This window comes from Coniosporium apollinis (assembly GCF_000281105.1).
Source record: "Coniosporium apollinis CBS 100218 chromosome Unknown supercont1.31, whole genome shotgun sequence".
NCBI lineage: Eukaryota > Fungi > Ascomycota > Dothideomycetes > Coniosporium > Coniosporium apollinis.
Window position 1 is genome coordinate 334,729 of NW_006913293.1, and position 18,710 is coordinate 353,438.

Sequence of the window (18,710 nt, forward strand, 5' to 3'; positions counted from 1 at the left end):
TACGACACTTCTTTTCCGAAGGTCACAATGCCAACGACGCTCTTGTACAGGCTCGAAAAGAGATAAAAGCCGAGTTTTTCACGCGAGTTGGAAACGTATTTCAGGTGAGTTTGCACTTGTAAAAAATCACATACATATTCCGATGCGAGCCATAATGGAAAGTCGATTCAGTGTTCCACATTGTCCACATCTGAATCACTAGGTTCGTGAGGAGTCACTCGTCGAGCGGCCGGTGGTGGTTATGATGCTCCAGACGGACACTAGTCGTTTGAAGCTACAAGGGTCAACCCTGTACGGACTGCCCGCTCTCCCAGCTGCATAAAGCCAATAGAATAATCATATTGGCTCAACACGGTGCCTGAGTGGTTCGTTCCACAGCGAGAATCAGGGAGGGCTGGCGGACCGCACAAGGCTGAACCTTATTTCAAGGAAGCACTGCATCGCAGTACAATCGATTTTATCATGGCACTAGTCCGGAGCTTCCAAATAAGCGCGATCATTGGTGAACGGAGGCGAGTAAATTCCATATCATCGCCATGCCAAGGCTCACGGTGTTCAAGGGACAAAGCCATTGAACTTGAGACTTAAACTATAGAGTAGCTAGCGGAATATTACAAGCGGCTAGTGAATCATATGACCGTCCATATTGGTAGACCTACGTGTCGAGCGATGTAAAACACTGAGTCGGTTCAGCCGCCCAGACCCGTGAAGCATCGAAGGGGGTAAGACATATTAAGCTTGTCAATAGTCTCATTGTAGTCTGCATGGCATTCCGAATGTAAAAACTCCCATTCCCGAATCCCAAAAGCAATGAACATTGTCAATCTGGTATGTACATCTCCTGCTAAAGCTCATCATTCCTTCATCAACCGTGCCCAGCGTGGCCCCTCAGCACGAGATACATTAACGAGTGTGCTCGATACATCCTTTGCGAGATCAATCTGCAGCCACCTCCAAGCCCTCGTACGTGCCATCCTTGTCCTACTCAAACGACACTCTTCTTCTTTTCGTTCTTCAACTCGACAATATCCATGATTTCCTCGTCATTGCCCTCAAAAGCCTTGTCACCGAAGGCCACTGCAATCTCTTCAAGGGTATGGCCTGCGGTCTCGACGTAGTAGAACTGCGACAGGCCGGCCGAGAAGAGGCAGAAACCCGCAATGACGAGGTAGAAGTAGCCACCAATGGCGGCGAAAGCGTCTGGTGCAACCATACCAATGATGAAGTTAAAGATCCAGTTGCTGGTAGTGGCTAGTGCCATACCCTTGCTGCGGCCGCGAAGAGGAAAGATCTCGGCAGGCAGAAGCCACGGCATTGGACCCCAAGTGAACCCGTAAACTATGTTGTACAGCATGACGAAAGCATATTGGCCGTTAGCTGCGGTGGTGACTGAGAAGTTGGCTTCGGTAAAGGCACAGACGATGGCCAATAATACCGCCATTAGAATGCCTACATTCCATGAGTCAGTCAACCCAACGAAACTTGCGTTCCCTAGGACTCACCTCCAAGGAGAAGCAAAGGTTTCCGACCCCATCTGTCCGCTAACCACCATGTGACAACAGTCGCGGCGGTATATGGAATAGCGTTTGCGCCGGTGTAAAGGAGCGATTTACGGTTGTCGAATCCGGCGGACGCTAGTGTGCTTGGAAGGTAAAAGGAGATGATGTTGATTCCGTTGAGCTGAGCGAACATCTGGACTGTAATACCGACAATAGTACGCTTGCGGTATCGGGTGAACATTTCCTAGTACAGCCTTGTCAGCCTCGAGAAACATCATGGCAAAAAGCTTATCCGAGGTCTCACCTTCCAACCAGACTTTCCCAGGTTTGTTTCGTAGATGACCGCCTCTTGAATCTCTACAAAGACCTGCTGAACATGCTCTGCGTGTATATCGCCATTGGAATGCAGGTCGGCGACTGTTTGGAGACTTTCCTGCATAAACCCGGCCTTTGCCAGCCACCGAGGGGTTTCCGGGAGGTAGAAGGACATTGCCACCAGGATGAACGAGAGTACAATCTGAATGATGAATGGACCCTGCCAGGACATCGGATCTGGAAGCAGGAAATCGAAGCCGTAATTGACCCAGCATGACAGCATATACCCAGCGATGAGACAAGTGTACTCGATTCCGACCATCAATCCTCTTCTGTGGGGAGCCGCAATCTCAGTTTGGATGATGGGGACGGTCATGGAGAGAATCCCGACGCCTAGACCTTGGATGGTGCGACCGGCAACGAAGAGTGCGAACCCAGGAGCGAAAATCTGCATGAAAGCGCTGAAGAAGTAGATGAAACCGCCGAGGCGGACACACTTCTTTCGACCGATGACGTCTCCGAGTCTTCCTGCCAAGAGCGCTCCCACAGCTGCGGATGCCTGCATGCACGCGACAAATATGCCAGTGATGGAAGGATTGATGTGAGCCGTAGTGCCGTCGGCGCCTCCATAGTCGCTGAAGAAGCGTCTCACAAAGATCGGATTGACCAGCAAGCCGGATAAGATACCTACTGGCGTTAGCGGACATCTTCGAAGTGATCAAGGTAACATACCAGAGTTGTACCCAAAAAGCGCGTCACCCAAGCTGCCGAAGGCGCAAGTTGCGAAGAGCAATGCTGCTCCCTTGATGGGATACCTGGCGGTGACTTTCTTGGGCTTGAGAGTCCTCTCAAGCCAGCTCTCCTGTTCCTTGACCAGAGCGGCCACAGAGTGGGAACGTTCCCTGATTGCAGAGTTGTACTCTACAGCAGAAGGTCTTCTGTGATTCATGGCTAGGAGGATAAGTCTCTTGCTGAAGATGTCAAGTTGTGTCTGTGATGGATTGATGGGACGAGTACTCGATGTGCAGAAGACTGCTTTGCTCGATGGTTTAGAACGAGCGTCCCCTTAGCTTCCTTATATACATGACTCCCAAAGTATCAACATCCATCTATCGCAATAATCCATGCCGCCGGCTCCGTGGTGATGACCTTTCTAGAAGCGCCATCGCGGGGTTTAGGCGCCATCTGCAGGGCCTGCGGAGAGCAACGTGGAGACCCCAAGAAGTCCATTGTGGGCTAGGGGGCATCCCGGGTATGTTTTGGCCCAGCCCAGCTGATTCGTGCGACGCTCGGAGCAGGGCTTGGCACACCGGACAGCGGAGGAGGCGGCGGAAGGCTTGGACTTCGGAACCGAAACCCCTGTAAATCCTTACGGAACCGTCCACCGGCACGCACTTCTTCCATGACCGCCGGAACCGAACGACTAAACACCAGAAGATGTGCCATCGGCAGTTGGCATTCGGCTCTTCGCGCAACCACGTCAGTGTCTGACTGAGTGTCAAATGCGCATGAGCAATGCATTCAAGCCCGGTTTCGATGGGGCCAAACAGCAGCTGGATTCGGCTCCCGTCGTCTGGTCAGAGACTGCGCGAGTCTGGGCATGCCAGGCTAACAGTTGATGGACTCGGTTCCGCCCAGAATCGACTAAGATCGTGAGAACGAGGAGCTCTGCGTGCGTGCGGAGGTTGCTCTCGTGATACGGAGCGTGCATCGGCGGACGAGACCTGCTCTCCACATATGCTGACCCGTCTCAGACATGAGGAGCATCGGAGAAGGAGGACAGATCGAAGATGTGTCCCGAGGCGGACAGGCTTGCTCAAGCTACAAGTAAGAGCACTTGCCTACGATCAAACGTTCAACTCCCGTATCCGACATCTCAAGCGGTCTTCCACATCCAAACTCTTAAGCAGGCTCACATACCCAACCTCTCAAGCAGTCTTGTACCATGTTCTCAACCGAGAGTGCCCAGAACCATGACCAGAAATTGAACGAAGAGAAACCAGCATGGTCTACTCAGGACGTACCCAACCATGCTTTTGTCCTTCTGGAAACGAGAAAATTCGGCTTCGAGGAACGTCCAATGCCCACACTACAGTCACCAAGGGACGTCCTGATAAGAGTCATCGCAACCGGACTTTGCGGCTCTGATGTAAGCAGCTCCTCGTTTTTCCCATACGGAGCTCACGGATGTCTGGTCTCCACCCACCCTCATAGAGTTTTGTGTATAGGTCTGTCGCTAACGTTGTCGAGTAGATCCATTACTGGCACCACGGCCGCATCGGTAAATACGTCGTCGATAACCCCATCATACTAGGTCACGAGTCGGCGGGAATCGTCGAGGCATGCGGTCCCGACGTCAAAAGCCTAGCAGTCGGTGATCGAGTCGCCCTCGAGCCCGGCGTAGGCTGCAACACGTGCGAGGCGTGTCGAAGTGGCCGATACAACCTCTGCGGATCAATGCGTTTCGCCGCCACACCCCCTTACGACGGCACACTCGCAACCTATTATATTCTCCCGGAGGAGTGTTGTTTCGTCCTTCCGCCGCATATCTCTTTCCAGGAAGGGGCACTGGTTGAGCCTCTGGCTGTAGCCGTGCATTGTTGCAGACTCGCTGGGGATATGCAGGGTAAATCGGTCATCGTCTTCGGTGCAGGTCCGATCGGACTGCTCGGCTGTGCTGTAGCGCGTGCATCTGGAGCAGCTACTGTGGTGGTTGTGGATATCGTGCAATCCCGTTTGGACTTTGCCACACGATTCGGCGCCACTGCGACTTATCTGATGAGCTCGCAGCTGGCTGAAGTCAATGCTGATATCATGCTGGCTCAGACAAGGCTTTCTGAGGGAGCGGATGTCATCATTGAAGCCACGGGAGCGGAGCCTTGTATCAACTGCGGCATCCACGCCCTCAAACGCGGCGGGACGTTTGTGCAGGCCGGACTGGGGACTCCGGTAGTCTCTTTCCCGGTCGCGCAGATCTGCGATAAGGAAGCAACTTTCAAAGGGAGCTTTCGATATGGTCCAGGCGACTACAAGTTTGCAGTCGAGCTATTGCGGTCTGGGCGCATCTCCGTAAAGGAGCTCGTCACACACGAATTCTCATTTGTAGAAGCGGAGCAGGCTTTCATTAATGTGCTTGAGCGGCGAGGGATCAAAAGTATTATCTATGGGCCTAGTGTTGACAAGAAGCTAGTCAACGAGACTGCAATGTTGTGACTGATTGCGGCGCCGTCTCGGAACAACGTAGCGTGAATTTTGGGCTGGAACTGCTAAGAGATATTGAGGGTTTACCGCCGGGGGAAGGAGGCGTAGAGGCCGACCATGGAGTACCCGGGAGCCTTCGGCGTTCTAGGTTCTCAGCTTAATAATTAGTCGCTGCGCACGACCAATGATTCTCAAGAACCTCACAGATATATCCATAAGTTGCCGAGTTTTTCCAAATCTTGATGCACTGCGAAGATCTCAGGCACCGCTTCAGACTAAGTAAACCTGTAGCTTGTATAGCCACGTCTGCGCAGCAACGGTCAACTTCGACGTCTTCAGAACTGCGTATTCCGCGCCCACAGAGGCAGTCCCAGCCAGAAGCCCCACGACGCGATCCTTTCCAAGAAGGCCTACTAAGTCGTAGATGGGTACCTCACTCCCCCAATACTGCGTCGTTTCGAACTGGAGCGGAGGATTCTTGACCGCAGGCGCGAGTCGTGGTGCTGGGTTGACCGAAAGCTCAGACCCGAGCATAGGTTCCTTGAGGTTTGTACGCTTCCAGTCTCGAATCTTGCGGACCTGCTCCACAAGATCATCACCCTTCTCCGCCAGCTTCTCGCTCCGCGCTCTTGCCGCCTCGAACTGCCTCATCGTCGTCGAGCCGGAGAGATCCAGGACGCAAGCGACACCATCATGGCCCTCGACGCTCGCGATGCCGTTTGAGTACGGCACAACGAGACTCGCGTTGCTGTGCTGAAACACCCGCTTCAGCTCTTTCACCGCGGCGTTTCTGAGCAGCTCGAGCACGAGGTCCGCCATATCCTCTCGCCAAACAGTTTTACTCGTACGTACGCCAAGCTGCTCGCGCAGCCGCAGCGACATTGCGTACAACCATCTACGCTTGACGCCGAGGTATTGGACGATGCGGCGTCTCCCCAGAAGTCGGAGAGGAGTGCCCTGGTCGACGACTCTTTTCCCCAACGACGAGACGGAGAGCGTCGTGGGGAGGAGCCATGGGTCGCGCGTCTCGGGATGTAGCTTGGTATACAGGTCGACGTGGAAGAAGGAGGGAAGACGCACTTGTGTCGAACCGCACATGCGAACGGGAGAGGCGAGGATGTGTGCTAATGAGCGGAAAACGTCAATATAGTCCTCCCAATGTTTCGAGAGGAGTGGTGGCTAGGGGAAGGGGAGGGAGGTTAGGGTACCATAGGGATTCTGCTGCAGTTTCTTCTGGAAGGGCGTCAAGCTGCTGGGCTTGGGCGTGTGCTTAGGCTCTTTGTATCTCTGACGAGCGGAGACAATTATAGGGTCCATTATGGGCGGCAACGGGAGGGGAGGACGATCTCCTGAGCGGACGCGGTGTGTGCGGCCATCTTTGACCGCGGTGGCTTGCGGTTGCGGCGCCTCTGTCGTGGCATATTGCTTGCGATGCTGGAGGCGGTCGAGGCCGGGCAGTTCTATTGTGAGACGCTTGCTGGTATGTAGAAGCCTCAATGGTGTGAGGCGCGTCTTCATCACCTTTCAGACACACGTTGATGCAGGTGGAATGCTCGAAGGTGCTGCGAGGTTCACGATCTTGGCAATATGCCTTGTCACGTGCGAATATGCTTCCCTCCCGCCTTCAAGCTTCCAAGAGAGAACAGCAACCACCAAGCCGACGGAAGCAGAATGTCGAGGTTGCTCGGCCCGTCTCTCTGGCCTCAAGTACGGAGCTGCTGTCCCGCGAGGACAAGCATACGGTCCTTCTCGAGCCTCCCTCGCAATGCTCCCCCCAAAGCCCCTCCGGCAGCATGGAGTCCCACCCCATTCGTGACAGAGACCATCGTAGGTTACCGGATCCGCCGATCTGGAGCGCAAGAGCTGGGGCTGACTGCGTAAGGGAGGCGGCTGGCATACATGTACGAGCCTCCAGCTGAACCCCTAGAAACACAGCGCGCTGATATACGGTCAAAGACGACATCTTCTCGCGGCTGCTGAAGGAGCGCATCGTATGCCTCAACGGCGAAGTCGACGAAACTACCTCCGCATCCATCGTCGCGCAGCTGCTCTTCCTCGAGGCCGATAACCCCGAGAAGCCGATAAACCTTTACATCAACTCACCCGGCGGGTCGGTCACCGCAGGTACAGCCTCTCCTCTCTCCTCTCCCCTTCCCTCTATCCTCATTAACGCCGCCACCCCAGGCCTCGCAATCTACGACACAATGACCTACATCCGCAGTCCCATAACGACCATCTGCATAGGCCAAGCCGCCTCGATGGGATCCCTCCTCCTCTGCGGCGGCTCCCCGGGCCAGCGCTTCTGCCTCCCGCACTCCAGCGTCATGATCCACCAGCCGAGCGGAGGCTACTTCGGCCAAGCATCCGACATCGCGATCCACGCAAAGGAGATTCTGCGCGTGCGGCACCAGCTGAACCAAATCTACCAGCGGCATATGACCAAGGAGAAGAGCCTGGACGAGATTGAGAAGTTGATGGAGCGGGATTATTTCATGGGTGCGAAGGAGGCGCTGGAGCTGGGGATTGTGGATCGGATTTTAGACAGGAGGGAGGTTGGGGGGGAGGGGAAGGAGGGGAAGCTCTAGGGTTGGAGACGTGAGGAGTTTTCAGTCGCATGTACTCCGTAGATACCCAGCTCAATCACCTGAGAAATATCAACAATCGGGTTGTTGCAGCAGAGAAAGTTAAGATGGTAGCTCGCGGGTCTCACGTGCCAATCCATCAACTCCTGCTCTGGAACCTGTTGTGGACTTTCGGATGTAAAGCGCTTGGTATCGTGATATGATCATGTGTAGTAAATAGCAGCAAGGCGCTTGTCGTTTCCATTTGGGATACTAAAACGCCAGGGCATTGCAAGCGCTAAAGCAAGATGGTGTAGTAGGCATGGTTGTAGGTCGTGAATTAGGAGAGAGAACGAGCTGCGGCTAGGCATATATACAACGAAGTACAAAGTATGCGAAGTAGGAAGAGTGCAATGGGGCCACCTAAAACAATTCACCAGGTCCAGAGCGAGCGCAATGGGTATCATCATCCCCACATGTAACCCTCCTCCGTGACCATCTTTCCAAGCGAGTGGACTCAGCACAACCAACGCGCAACACGCTTCAAGTAGCACGAAAAGGCAGCGACTAACAAAAAAGGAACCACATCCTGAACCCCTGCCCTCCATCTTCCTCAATACCCCTTAAACTCGTCCATAGGTGTCTTCGGGTATTCTCCAGGAATATGTAACTGACTAACGCTCATATCAGTATTATGCCTCAGCAGAGCCGGAAAGATGTGGCCCGTCTCGCGCATCTGCGTCGGCCCGCCGGTTCTGTCCTCGGCGAATGACCTGCTCGGACTACTGATTGTGCCTAGGAAGGCTGCTGCGCTGCTGCTGAGGGAGCTCCTAGTTTGGGGCTGCGGGTCCTCATCGACAGTGTTGGGCTTGTCGTCCACAGCGCTGGGTTCATCGTCCACAGTTCTAGGCTCATCATAGACGGCTGGGCCGGGTGGTGGTGCCGGGGAGAGGTCATCGCTTGGGGCGCGAGTTTGCTTGTAGTTCGAATTTGTTGGCTCGACGGAGAAATCGCGAGGAGGGCTTGTCTGTGGACTGTGGATGGGTAACTGAGGTGAACTACGCTCCGCTGGTGAATAAGGAGCCTGCATGAAGCTGGCCGGTGGGACGAAAGAATCACTCGGCGCATTGTACACACTATCGAGGACAGGTGTCTCGGCTGGACTAGGCTCAGCTGGCGAGAAAGGAACCTGCATCGGTCCGGTTGGCATTTCTGTAGCCATGACGCCGGAGGTCGGATATGGTGGGTCCTTATGCTGTTCCTCGGGGTCCGCATCCACTGCAGGAAGAAGAGGTTCGGCAGCCCCGCCTGGAGAAGCGCGCTCAGGCGGAATCTCATCGTCTTGGTGCTGCGGCTCTACGAAGGGAGTTGTTGCGGGTGATGTCGGACTGCCAGTGACCGGCTCGAAGGACGGCTCGTCGCGTTTCTGCTGAACCATAGCGAGACCGCCTGCTGTAGACAGCATGGCATCTGTAGGCGGAGATTCATATGAACCCGCCTCTTGCTGCCGCGCCGTGACATCTGACGCGCCTACCGGCGTGAATCCAGCCGAGGATATGTCCAAAGACGCAGGGTTCACTGGGGTTTGACCCCAGTATTGCTGACCAGTTGCTAAAGATGCCTCAGGAGATGTATCTGTAGTCAGAGGTTTCTCCTCAGCCATGCTCTCTCGCTTTTGCTGATACTCCTGCTTATCCCTTTGCTGTTCCCTCATATAAAGCGGTGCAGCAGGAGGCGTACGCGCAGGCGAAACATCCTCCTTAGGCTCACCGTCTTGCTCTTGCACATTCTCTGGTTTAGTGGTCTGTTTCTGGCTCAGATAAAGAGGCGCCACAAGCGGGGCACCGGCGGAGAAACGTTCCTGCTCGGATTCGGGAACCTGTTCCCCTTGATACTCTTGCGGTCGCATATCTTTTTCTTCACTCAGCCTCTTAGGCTCCTCATCCGCCGCCTGATGCCTCCGATATGCCTCGGCCCCAACAGCACCCGCCGCAACACCGCCAACGCCGGCTGCAGCCGGAGCCATCCAATCACCGTAGCTGCTGTTCTGCCTTACTGGAGAAGGCTGAGACAAGGGCCCAGCCTGACCGGTGATCTCAGGCTGGGTTTCCCCTAAAAAAGGCTGCTGTTGTGCAGGTGCTTCGTTAGAGACTTGGGTAGGATGCTCTTGGCTTTGATACTGCTGCGTCGGATAGGTTGCAGTCGGGTTATTGTTGGCTGCGGGTGCATTGTGGATACTCCGTGACTCTGGGGCTTGCAATGAATGTGTGTCGTCTCTGTCAGTTTTACGTTCCTGGTCTGGAGGCTTCGACGACGCGGCCTGAGACGATTTGTCGTGCCCATGGAAGTAGCTGGGTGTCGGGTCACGGTGAGCTGCAGCGGCGGCAGGCGTTGCGCTAGTGGGAAGCTCTTGAGGGGCTTCCCGCTGGGGTTCGCGCGAGGGCTCTGGTAAGGCTACGAATACGTTATGAGCAGGGTTACCTTCATCAGGGGTTTCATCGGCGCGGTTGTCCCGCGAAAGGCTGCGCTGAGACGGCTCGCGTTGGACGGCTTGATGCTCCCTCGTCGGCCCTGTTGACAAAGCCGCACCTTGTAAGCCTCCACCCGTCGTGCTCAGATCCTCATTCCCATTGCCGGGATCAGAGCCTTCACTAGAAGCGGATGGTGGGGCTTGCAAATGACGGTTGATTTGAAGGTCACTTGGGAAGCGCCCACCTGGTTGCGGCCTCTGGGGTGCCGGCTCTGGGGTTGATACCTTGATTGCGGGAGGAGCAGAGTACGGCGCTTCGTCCTCTTCGTCTTCGTCGATGCCGGATCCACTGCTTACAGATTTGGCACTGTTGCCACTGACGCTGCGGGCGTGGGATCGACGGACAAATGCATTGCGCTCTTCGCCAGTCTTTTCGGTGAGAGCTTTGATGTCGGTGAACCATGCTAGCATCGTGTCGTGAGACTCAGCTCTAAATACCCAAGAGTGACCGCGGTGCATGCCGCCGGCTTGACGGCCCTTGAGACTGAACTTGTGAGACGTCGATCCAGCCTCGGAATGCGATCCGAGTTTTTGATCGGGCAGAAACAGTGACATAACTGGTGGTTGCGAGTAGATGCGGTCGGCCGATTTGAACTCATGGAGATGAGTTGGCGATAGGACATACCTAGTTGAAGGCGTTAGGTGCTGTTTGGTTTGAAGATGGGAAAAGACTTGCCAGCCAGGAGTGTAGCTCTTCAAATACTTGCTCTTACGCTCCAGCATACCAGCTCTGACCTCAGTCGCAGCAGGGTGGTTCTTGCTAGGATACTCGATCTCGTGAACCTTTCTGAGCGGGAGCTTCGGGTTGACGAAGTGCGGGTCATGCTCAACAAATTGGTTCCACTCCCGGTCTCTCGGCATGGCGATTGGGCCAGAGCGCAGCTGTTCCACAGCTTCGTACGAATCATCAGCGTCGCGCTTGAGGATGGTAGCCAAGGCATTGTACGCCTTCTGGATCTCGCCGACGACAATCGATTCCAGCTCGCGGCCGGAAGTTTCAAGATTAAGATACGCCTATCCTGATTAGCACCAGATGTCGAATAAGCTGCTATTCGCTTACTCGGTGCAAGTAATTCTCTTCGTCGATCTGACGCTCAATCTGCCTCTCAACACTCAAGCGGACAATGTACGGATCAACTTTGCCCACGGCACCGTGCGGATCGCTATCCATCATATCCACCGCTTCTAGATACGTTGCAACTGCCTTGCGTGTGCCCTCCTTTTCTTTATCCACAGAGTTTTTGAAGTCTCCCGAGAGAGATTTGATCTCCTTGATCTTCTGTGCTAGGTCTGCACGAAGGCCAGTCAACTGCGTGATCACATCATGCTCGATGTCGCGCGCTTTCGCTGCCTCGATCACGGTGTGCTTGTGGTAGTCTCGCAAGATGCGGTTGGCGTCATTGAGGCCGCCATCAGTAATGAATAGCGAAGGTGCATTGAGGTTGTTGATAGTGTTCGAGACTTTGACCAACGCTTTCGACCGATGCTCATAAGAGGCTTGCACCTCTCCAAAATAGGTAATGATATCTTTCAGAAGCTTACGCCAGGCTGTGGTGATGTTTAGTGCTGCGCTTTATAGAGGAAGCTGTAAAAGACCCACCCTGGAACCGGTTCGCCAATATATCCGTAGGAGTGCCATGCGTCGGAACTGGCGTATGGAAGACATTGTTGAAGCCAGGATCCAGCGCGTCAGGGTCAATGGTGACGCTCTTGGCGCTTCGCAGACTCTTCTTGCTACCGCTCCTCTTTAAGCTGGACTGCCTCTTCACCGAATTCTTCTTCTTCAGCGTGTTGTGCCGTGACGGTCCTTCAGAAGCTAGTGTGGTTGACGGCGCGGTGGATCCTTTGGACATGGGACGTTGCTCCATGTCGTCCGACGTTCCGGTTCCTGGCTGTGGTACCGACTGCGATAGAGGAGAAGTTTCAACTGGAGCTCCAGTACCTCCGCCAAAGTCTTGCGCGCCCATACCTCCGTAGCCTCGGTTCATGTGGTCTGCGTCGGGCGCTGGCACCGAGCCGTCAGCGCCCTGCGCGGGCGTCCGCGGCCTCGCTGCCATGCTGTCGCAGACAACCGTGCGGCTCCCTCCGGATCACGGCGTTTGTGTAGTGATAGATAGTGCAGCCTTGCGCAGGCTGCGGAAGCTGATGTGTAGGTGGTTAGAGGAAATAGGACGTTATCAGGAGCTTGCTTTGAGGAAGCCGATCAGCGCACGCAGCGATGACGTTTGTTGCTAGGTCTGGGCTCACATGAACATGAACATCGACCTTCCCTAGGCTCTTGGTGTCTTAGCCTCTTGGTGCGGGAATTGCGATGTTGCCAGGGCGCGCTGAAATATCAAGCTATTGAATGCAGCTTCGATACGCCAGCAGGGAGACGAAACGAGAAACACGGCCGAATCCTGATTACTTCCCCGCACGTGTCCAGAAGCAGCAGCGACAACTGCTGTGTTTGACGTCACGCCTTGGAGTTTCACCCCCAACTGCCCTATCACAACAGCGGCTGGCTTCATGCAAGATCCTCTATAATTCTGTACTTTCAATTGCGGTCGACACGGACGAAGCGTGGAACAGCCCAGGAGGTTCACAGTGTCCTGTGAACATCCCGCGCGTACAACGTCAGAGGGTATTATTGATCTTATATTATCGTAATTCGGAAGGTCATCAAGGCCGTACCACTCCATCCGGCAAAGCTGCGCCATTGACACGGAGAGCTCCCGTACTATAGAGCGTCATCTCCGTGGAAGAACCTCAATATAGCGCTTGCGACCGACTCTCCATCGTGTTCCATATCCGCCGTCTTCTTCGCCGCCTCTGCCTGATCCAGGTCCTTGATCCCACCGCTCTCCACTCTCATCTCAATCTGCCGCTTTACCATCTTCTCGTCGAAGCCCAAGTGTCCCTGGCTCGTGAACAGCTTCTTCGGCAAGTACACGCCCTGGATCATTGTTGTTTCGGAGGAGCCCCAAACGTGCGCAGGTGTATCTTCGGGAAGAAGGTCGGTAGTGGAAGGCGACGGTCCATTGACAACGTGGTCCTGGTGCATCTGGTGGAGGTGGATACTGCCGCTCTTCTTGAACAGCTTCTCGCCGACGGGCGATAGCTTGATCTCGGTGTGTGCAAGCTCCCACTTCTCGCCTGGTGTTGATTCTATTGTGGAGCCGAGGGCGCGGCAGAGGACTTGGTGGCCGAAGCAAACGCCAGAGAAGCGCATCTCTGGTCTTTCGGTCCAGAGGTCTAGACGCGGATTAGATATTTGCCGCCTAGCTTGCGAATGATGAACCCAACACCAACCTTGAATTAACTTGACGAGCTTGACAATCCATTCGTCCTCGCCATGAGCGTCGTACATGCTTCCTGTGATCAGGATAGCGTGAATGTCCTCCAACTCCCCGCGCTTGAAATCGTCCAGTGTAGGCACCTTCCCGCCCTCGTTCTCGACGATAAACCGTATCACGGTCTCGACCCCGAGCGGAGGGTCATGCTTGTCTCCGGCCTGCTTGAACAGCTGATCGAATATGTCGCCAAAGCTACCTCGCTCGCTCTCGGTGTCTGGATGTGCTTCGTCTGTCTCCAAGACAAGCATCCGAACTTTTTCAGGGTGATCGGCTATACTCGTACGGGTCTCGTGGTTCGTCATGGTGGATTGTTATCAAAATACTATTAAGCAAGAGGTATGGTGATAGATATTGGAAGCGCACTTGTAGACAACTGAAGCGCACCAAGCCCGAATTTGGAGCCATTTTGATCTTCCAAAGTCACTCAGGGTCTGCCCAAGCTTCAGTTCGCCCTGACCGCCAAGCACAGAAAACTGTTCGTCCATGACGGTGCCAACGAGGCCGATGGGCTGTGGTGGAAAGCGTCTCGTAACAGATATGCGGGGCGCCACATGCCAAGGACAATTCGGCGTCATTGTTGGCACAGCACCGGTAGTTAGGGCTTTCGGATGTTTCTCCATCCTGCAAGGTCCGCATTGCGGGAGACGGGGTGGAAGGAGTTTCGATGCCCCCCCGTGCTGGCTCCAAAATGGGGGAGGTCACACACATCACGACCTTAGGAACATGCTGTAACTGTTACGCTAGACATCAAGTTCTGTCCAAGGGTTCTCCTTTCGAATTCACATCACGTCTGATTTCTTACACTTGCGTAATGACGTACAACTACAGTACAATCGGCTTCATCGGCCTTGGTGTGATGGGATTTCCCATGGTAGAAAATCTATGCAAAAAGCTATCAGATTCAGTACGCATCTATGTCTTCGACGTATCGACGTCTACCGTAGAAGAGCTGTCCTCGCGGACCAGTGGGCGGGCAGAGGCCTGCAGCAGCTCAAAGGAGGTTGCGGAGAAGTCAGTATGGACACTTCACGACCACTTCAAGGCCGGCTCTATGTCAGCTCACCAAGATGTTAGGATGTTGTGATGTCGATGGTCCCTGAAGGCAGCCACGTCCGCTCGGTATATCTTACCCCAGGCACCGGCGTTCTCGCTGCAGACCTCTCCAACAAGCTACTGATAGACTGCTCAACGATTGATACCGCTACCTCGCTTGAAGTCGCCGATGCGATCGCTAAGCAACATCCAACCGCTTCGTTCTACGATGCACCCGTCTCTGGGGGCAATCTCGGCGCCCAGAAGGCAACGCTTACCTTCATGGTCGGCTGCGCAGAGTCAGACCCAAAGTTCCCCATGCTGCAGGGCTTACTCGGTATGATGGGCAACCCAGACGCCATCTTTGCTTGCGGAGGCCAGAGCCTAGGATTGACCGCGAAACTGTGCAACAACTACTGCTCCGGCCTTATCGCGATAGCTACTTCTGAGGCCATGAACATCGGTATGAAGAGCGGGATGGATCCCAGGGTGCTCGCCAAGGTCTTCCATGCCAGTACGGCGCAGAGCGCCATCTGTGATAAGTGGTGTCCAGTCCCAGGTATCTGTCCTGAAGCGCCGGCGTCGAAGGGCTATCAGGGTGGCTTCAAGATACAGCTAATGCGCAAGGACTTTGGGCTCGCGGTTGATGCGGCCAAGCGTGTGGGCGTGGATCTAGCTTTAGGAGAGAAAGGACTGGAGACGTACACGGCCGCAATGAATGACCCAAGGTGCAAGGATTTGGACTCGAGGGTGGTGTATAGACATCTGGGAGGAGACGAGAATTGGGTGGAGAGGTTTGAGCAGAATTCTTGATGGTGTTGATTTGTGGCTGGCTTCCAATTCGGAAGCCAGAATATTGAGGACTATAGGATACTCCCCTGAACTTAGCACAAGGAAGGAAACGGATCAAAAGTATCCGCTCACAGTAATCTGTTCCTGCCGATGGTAATGTCGATTGAGATCCTCGTCAAACCAGTGAAGACTGCACCGTCCGCTGACCCATGCACGCTAAACATCTGTTTCATGACGCTCCATACGAAGCCCTCCAAACTTGGAGACATACCCGGTATGTGGCTCGTGCTTCATGGGCAAGTCTTTGCAACATTCGCATCGAGGCATCTCGTGCGTATCGTCGGAGTGCATCTGCCTCAAGTCTGCAGTGCACTTTCATCTTCGTCTACGGGCCAGCCCGTGGCGTAGCTGAAATCGCCATAATATGCACACAACGCCTGAAGGTAGACTGTCAGTGCTCTGAACTTGCATCGTTGTCGAAGTGTCAAACCCCACCTTACTGGCCCCACTCACGCAGTAATGAACCACCTCAAGCTTTCTTCCCTCAGGGGCATACCGCGCTACCTGGTTGAGGTCGGATGTCCGCGGTAGGTAGAGTACTACGTCCTTTGTGTACTTTGAGAAGAACGAGTACAGGTCATGCAGCGTATATGGCTGCATAGTAGACAAGTCGAAGACCTTATCGGCGTTGTAGGATGGGCCTGTAGAGTCGCTTAGTCTCCTCCTTCTATGAGCACATGGCAACAGCTCCTGTGCGGGATACAACGAGCGTACCTCCCCATGGTGGACTAGCAAAAATGACAGCCTGAGTCTTCGCTATCTGAGCGAGCTTTGTCTTGATGATCTGAAAACAGTCTCCTTCGTACCACCAGATCTTGCTGGCCACGCCATACACCTCGGCGTTGTGTTTCGCGCACTGTAGGACTTGCGGGTCTTGCTCAATGGCAAAGATCTGGTCCCATTCACCTGAGCGGGCAAAGGCTATGGCGTTGCCGCCCGCGCCGGCAAAAGCGTCAATGAGTACCCTCTTGCCCGTGGGCCTGATCTTCACCATGTGCTCCGCGATCTTGCTTGACTCAGCATCAGAATTCGTAGATGCGTATTTGGATGGAGCTGTCCTACTTTGCTACGGGTTCTGGGGTGACTCCGAACCAGGCGTCATCGGTCATCCAAACGCCTTCATCGTACTTGGAGAAGATTTTGTAGCGCTGGGAGAAGTATCTATATTCATTTGTCAACAGCGTTGTATGTTTGGTAGGACAGACAAGTTTACTTCCGGGTATTCACTGGGACCTGAGAGTGATGTGTGTGGTGGAAGATTCCTGGCGTCCCCGTTTCAGCGTCCTCTGCGCCCTCTGCGCCCTCTTCCTCATGGTTGTAGTAATTTTCGCCCATTTTTGACTATGTTCGCCAGACCGGACTCATCTGTCGCTTTTGATCATGCATGATGTGACCGGCAATCGTCCTGAATTGAAAGTGAAGCAGCGGCGAAGTCACGAGAAGCTCTGACCACGTGATACCCCTTGGAGAATGAGATGAGAATTGCAACCAACTTCGAGACCTCATCGAATTTTACGCGCATCTGAGATCCGTGGGCGTGACTCGTCATGTTTGGAGCACTCAACAGGTTGATCTCGCGCCTCGATGCTGAACCTCAGGAGCAGAAGTCAGGCATCCAAGGCGCGTACGGCTTCCAAGTGTTGAGAAACAACAACCTCGAGCTGCCGATTGAGCCGTGGTTTGATTTCATCATCGGCATCAACGGAAGAACCATCGTAAGGGCTTGTCTCACAACGAGTGTGCGCAGTACTGTATGGCTGACCGCTCGCTAAGGACAACCCCGATCCAAGTCTCTTCGCGGCCGAAGTGCGAAACTGTGCGGGCTCAGCGATTAGCTTAGGCTTGTTCAGCGCAAAAGTCTGTGTTCATGCCACGTCGCCTCAAGTCGGCTTCTTCTAACGCTCTCCGTAGGGCCAGCGCATACGTGAGATCTACACCCAAGTGCCGACGAATCCTCCGTCGCTTGGGTTGTCTCTGCAATGGACTCCTTTGACCACGATCGAAGACGTGTGGCATATCCTCGATGTCATGCCGAACTCGCCTGCCGACCTCGCTGGATTGCTTCCGTACGGTGATTACGTGATCGGAAGTCCGGAAGGTCTTGTCAGAGGGGAGTCTGGTCTTGGTGAGCTCGTAGAAGATGTGAGTGTTTCCAGCGTCTGTACTCGCTACCCATCTCGCGATACACACTGTAAGATCAGTACTTCCACAAGAATCATCTCGTCTCTATCTTACGTGGGTGTTTGAGCACGTAGTCGGTGAAAGGAATGTAAAGCGTGCACGTCACATGGTCCTGATTGTAGCAAGGGGATGGGAAGGAAAACTTTGCTAAAACTATGCAGTACATGAACCGACCCCTGCGCCTCTACGTCTACAACCACGAATACAACGTCACGCGTTCCGTAACCATAACGCCCAACCGCAGCTGGGGCGGTACCGGCGCCCTGGGTTGCACACTCGGCTTCGGCGCGCTCCACCGAATCCCAGCGCCCTTGGAAGAACCTCCCCAAGCGCCAGGAGAGACGCTATTCGAATCTGCGCCTGAAGAGAAACGACCGATATCCTCCAGCTCGGCAACCATGGAACCTGCGCCTCAGTTCCCGCCCGCATCCTCTGAGTTCCTCGTCCCAGCTAATTTGCGGTTCCAATCGAAGTCTCCGCCGCCACCAGGAGGACCACCAAAGTCTCATAGGAAGGCCAGACAGCACCATGCAATCGCGCCGGCGTCGGCCATGGATGAGTACTTCAAGGAAGGTGAGGCAAAGAGTCGGGAGCAAGATTACTCCCCGGCGTCGAAAACCGGTCCGTCGAAACCGCCACCGCCGAAGGTTGGAGGTCCGCCAAAGGCTGGCGCGCCGCCCAGAGTTGTGTCGCCGGCAGTGGATGGAAGTGGTGCGGAGAGTGCTACAGAGTGATTGTAGAGGTAGTCTCAAATTTGATCAGTCTTCATCTGCTTCTTGTATTAGTGATTTCTTTTGCATTTCCAGACGGTAAAGCAACCCACGATGTTGATGAAAGTTTTCATTTATGATGATGAGCGAGCAGATCAGGCCTCTATGCATTGACGATGGCCTCCTGGAAGCGGCTAAGACGACGCCCATTGCAGTCTATCGGAGCCTCGAAGGGAAATTTGGCGTCCGCCGGAGCGGGGAAATCGGTCTTCAGGTCCTCGGCCTCGCTCGAGGATTCCTCAGATTCGTCGCTCAAAGATGCCTCAGAGTCTTGGCGAAGCTTCTCCGCCGTGCCCGTAGGTGTCCTTTCGCGCTTGACCAGCGCCTTGACTTTTCTGCCTGCGGCCTGCAGTTTCGCGGCGACCTGGCCTTTCAAGGTTTTAGCCTCCGGGGAGGACATCGTGGATTCCAGAAGGAGGAGGGAGATGAGAGTT

At 54.5% G+C, this 18,710-nt stretch overlaps 10 protein-coding genes across 10 annotated transcripts; 4 read left to right on the forward strand and 6 right to left on the reverse strand.

Annotated features, from left to right (window-relative positions):
* Positions 1 to 985: 985 nt before the first annotated feature.
* Positions 986 to 2,763, reverse strand: W97_06170 (uncharacterized protein; the record flags this gene model as incomplete). The annotated part of the gene is made up of 4 exons (XM_007784180.1): positions 986 to 1,449; positions 1,503 to 1,743; positions 1,804 to 2,504; positions 2,547 to 2,763. The coding sequence occupies 4 exons, from the start codon at positions 2,761 to 2,763 to the stop codon at positions 986 to 988; spliced, it is 1,623 nt and encodes a 540-aa protein (XP_007782370.1).
* A 996-nt stretch (positions 2,764 to 3,759) lies between these two features.
* Positions 3,760 to 5,027, forward strand: W97_06171 (L-iditol 2-dehydrogenase; the record flags this gene model as incomplete). Its single annotated transcript, XM_007784181.1, has 2 exons — positions 3,760 to 3,963; positions 4,068 to 5,027. The coding sequence occupies 2 exons, from the start codon at positions 3,760 to 3,762 to the stop codon at positions 5,025 to 5,027; spliced, it is 1,164 nt and encodes a 387-aa protein (XP_007782371.1).
* A 258-nt stretch (positions 5,028 to 5,285) lies between these two features.
* Positions 5,286 to 6,332, reverse strand: W97_06172 (uncharacterized protein; the record flags this gene model as incomplete). Its single annotated transcript, XM_007784182.1, has 2 exons — positions 5,286 to 6,139; positions 6,224 to 6,332. 2 exons carry the CDS (start codon positions 6,330 to 6,332, stop codon positions 5,286 to 5,288), a joined length of 963 nt encoding a protein of 320 aa, XP_007782372.1.
* Positions 6,333 to 6,808: 476 nt separating this feature from the next.
* On the forward strand, positions 6,809 to 7,600 carry W97_06173 (Clp protease; the record flags this gene model as incomplete). Its single annotated transcript, XM_007784183.1, has 3 exons — positions 6,809 to 6,842; positions 6,972 to 7,139; positions 7,200 to 7,600. The coding sequence occupies 3 exons, from the start codon at positions 6,809 to 6,811 to the stop codon at positions 7,598 to 7,600; spliced, it is 603 nt and encodes a 200-aa protein (XP_007782373.1).
* A 589-nt stretch (positions 7,601 to 8,189) lies between these two features.
* W97_06174 (uncharacterized protein) lies at positions 8,190 to 12,163 on the reverse strand (the record flags this gene model as incomplete). Its single annotated transcript, XM_007784184.1, has 3 exons — positions 8,190 to 11,120; positions 11,167 to 11,654; positions 11,707 to 12,163. 3 exons carry the CDS (start codon positions 12,161 to 12,163, stop codon positions 8,190 to 8,192), a joined length of 3,876 nt encoding a protein of 1,291 aa, XP_007782374.1.
* A 662-nt stretch (positions 12,164 to 12,825) lies between these two features.
* Positions 12,826 to 13,743, reverse strand: W97_06175 (uncharacterized protein; the record flags this gene model as incomplete). Its single annotated transcript, XM_007784185.1, has 2 exons — positions 12,826 to 13,340; positions 13,398 to 13,743. 2 exons carry the CDS (start codon positions 13,741 to 13,743, stop codon positions 12,826 to 12,828), a joined length of 861 nt encoding a protein of 286 aa, XP_007782375.1.
* Positions 13,744 to 14,252: 509 nt separating this feature from the next.
* W97_06176 (uncharacterized protein) lies at positions 14,253 to 15,286 on the forward strand (the record flags this gene model as incomplete). Its single annotated transcript, XM_007784186.1, has 2 exons — positions 14,253 to 14,456; positions 14,516 to 15,286. The coding sequence occupies 2 exons, from the start codon at positions 14,253 to 14,255 to the stop codon at positions 15,284 to 15,286; spliced, it is 975 nt and encodes a 324-aa protein (XP_007782376.1).
* Positions 15,287 to 15,621: 335 nt separating this feature from the next.
* W97_06177 (uncharacterized protein) lies at positions 15,622 to 16,660 on the reverse strand (the record flags this gene model as incomplete). The annotated part of the gene is made up of 5 exons (XM_007784187.1): positions 15,622 to 15,702; positions 15,779 to 15,966; positions 16,040 to 16,335; positions 16,388 to 16,486; positions 16,539 to 16,660. 5 exons carry the CDS (start codon positions 16,658 to 16,660, stop codon positions 15,622 to 15,624), a joined length of 786 nt encoding a protein of 261 aa, XP_007782377.1.
* A 212-nt stretch (positions 16,661 to 16,872) lies between these two features.
* Positions 16,873 to 18,240, forward strand: W97_06178 (uncharacterized protein; the record flags this gene model as incomplete). Its single annotated transcript, XM_007784188.1, has 4 exons — positions 16,873 to 17,040; positions 17,099 to 17,182; positions 17,237 to 17,467; positions 17,668 to 18,240. The coding sequence occupies 4 exons, from the start codon at positions 16,873 to 16,875 to the stop codon at positions 18,238 to 18,240; spliced, it is 1,056 nt and encodes a 351-aa protein (XP_007782378.1).
* Positions 18,241 to 18,379: 139 nt separating this feature from the next.
* W97_06179 (uncharacterized protein) lies at positions 18,380 to 18,676 on the reverse strand (the record flags this gene model as incomplete). Its single annotated transcript, XM_007784189.1, has 1 exon — positions 18,380 to 18,676. One exon carries the CDS (start codon positions 18,674 to 18,676, stop codon positions 18,380 to 18,382), a length of 297 nt encoding a protein of 98 aa, XP_007782379.1.
* Between the last annotated feature and the right edge of the window lie 34 nt (positions 18,677 to 18,710).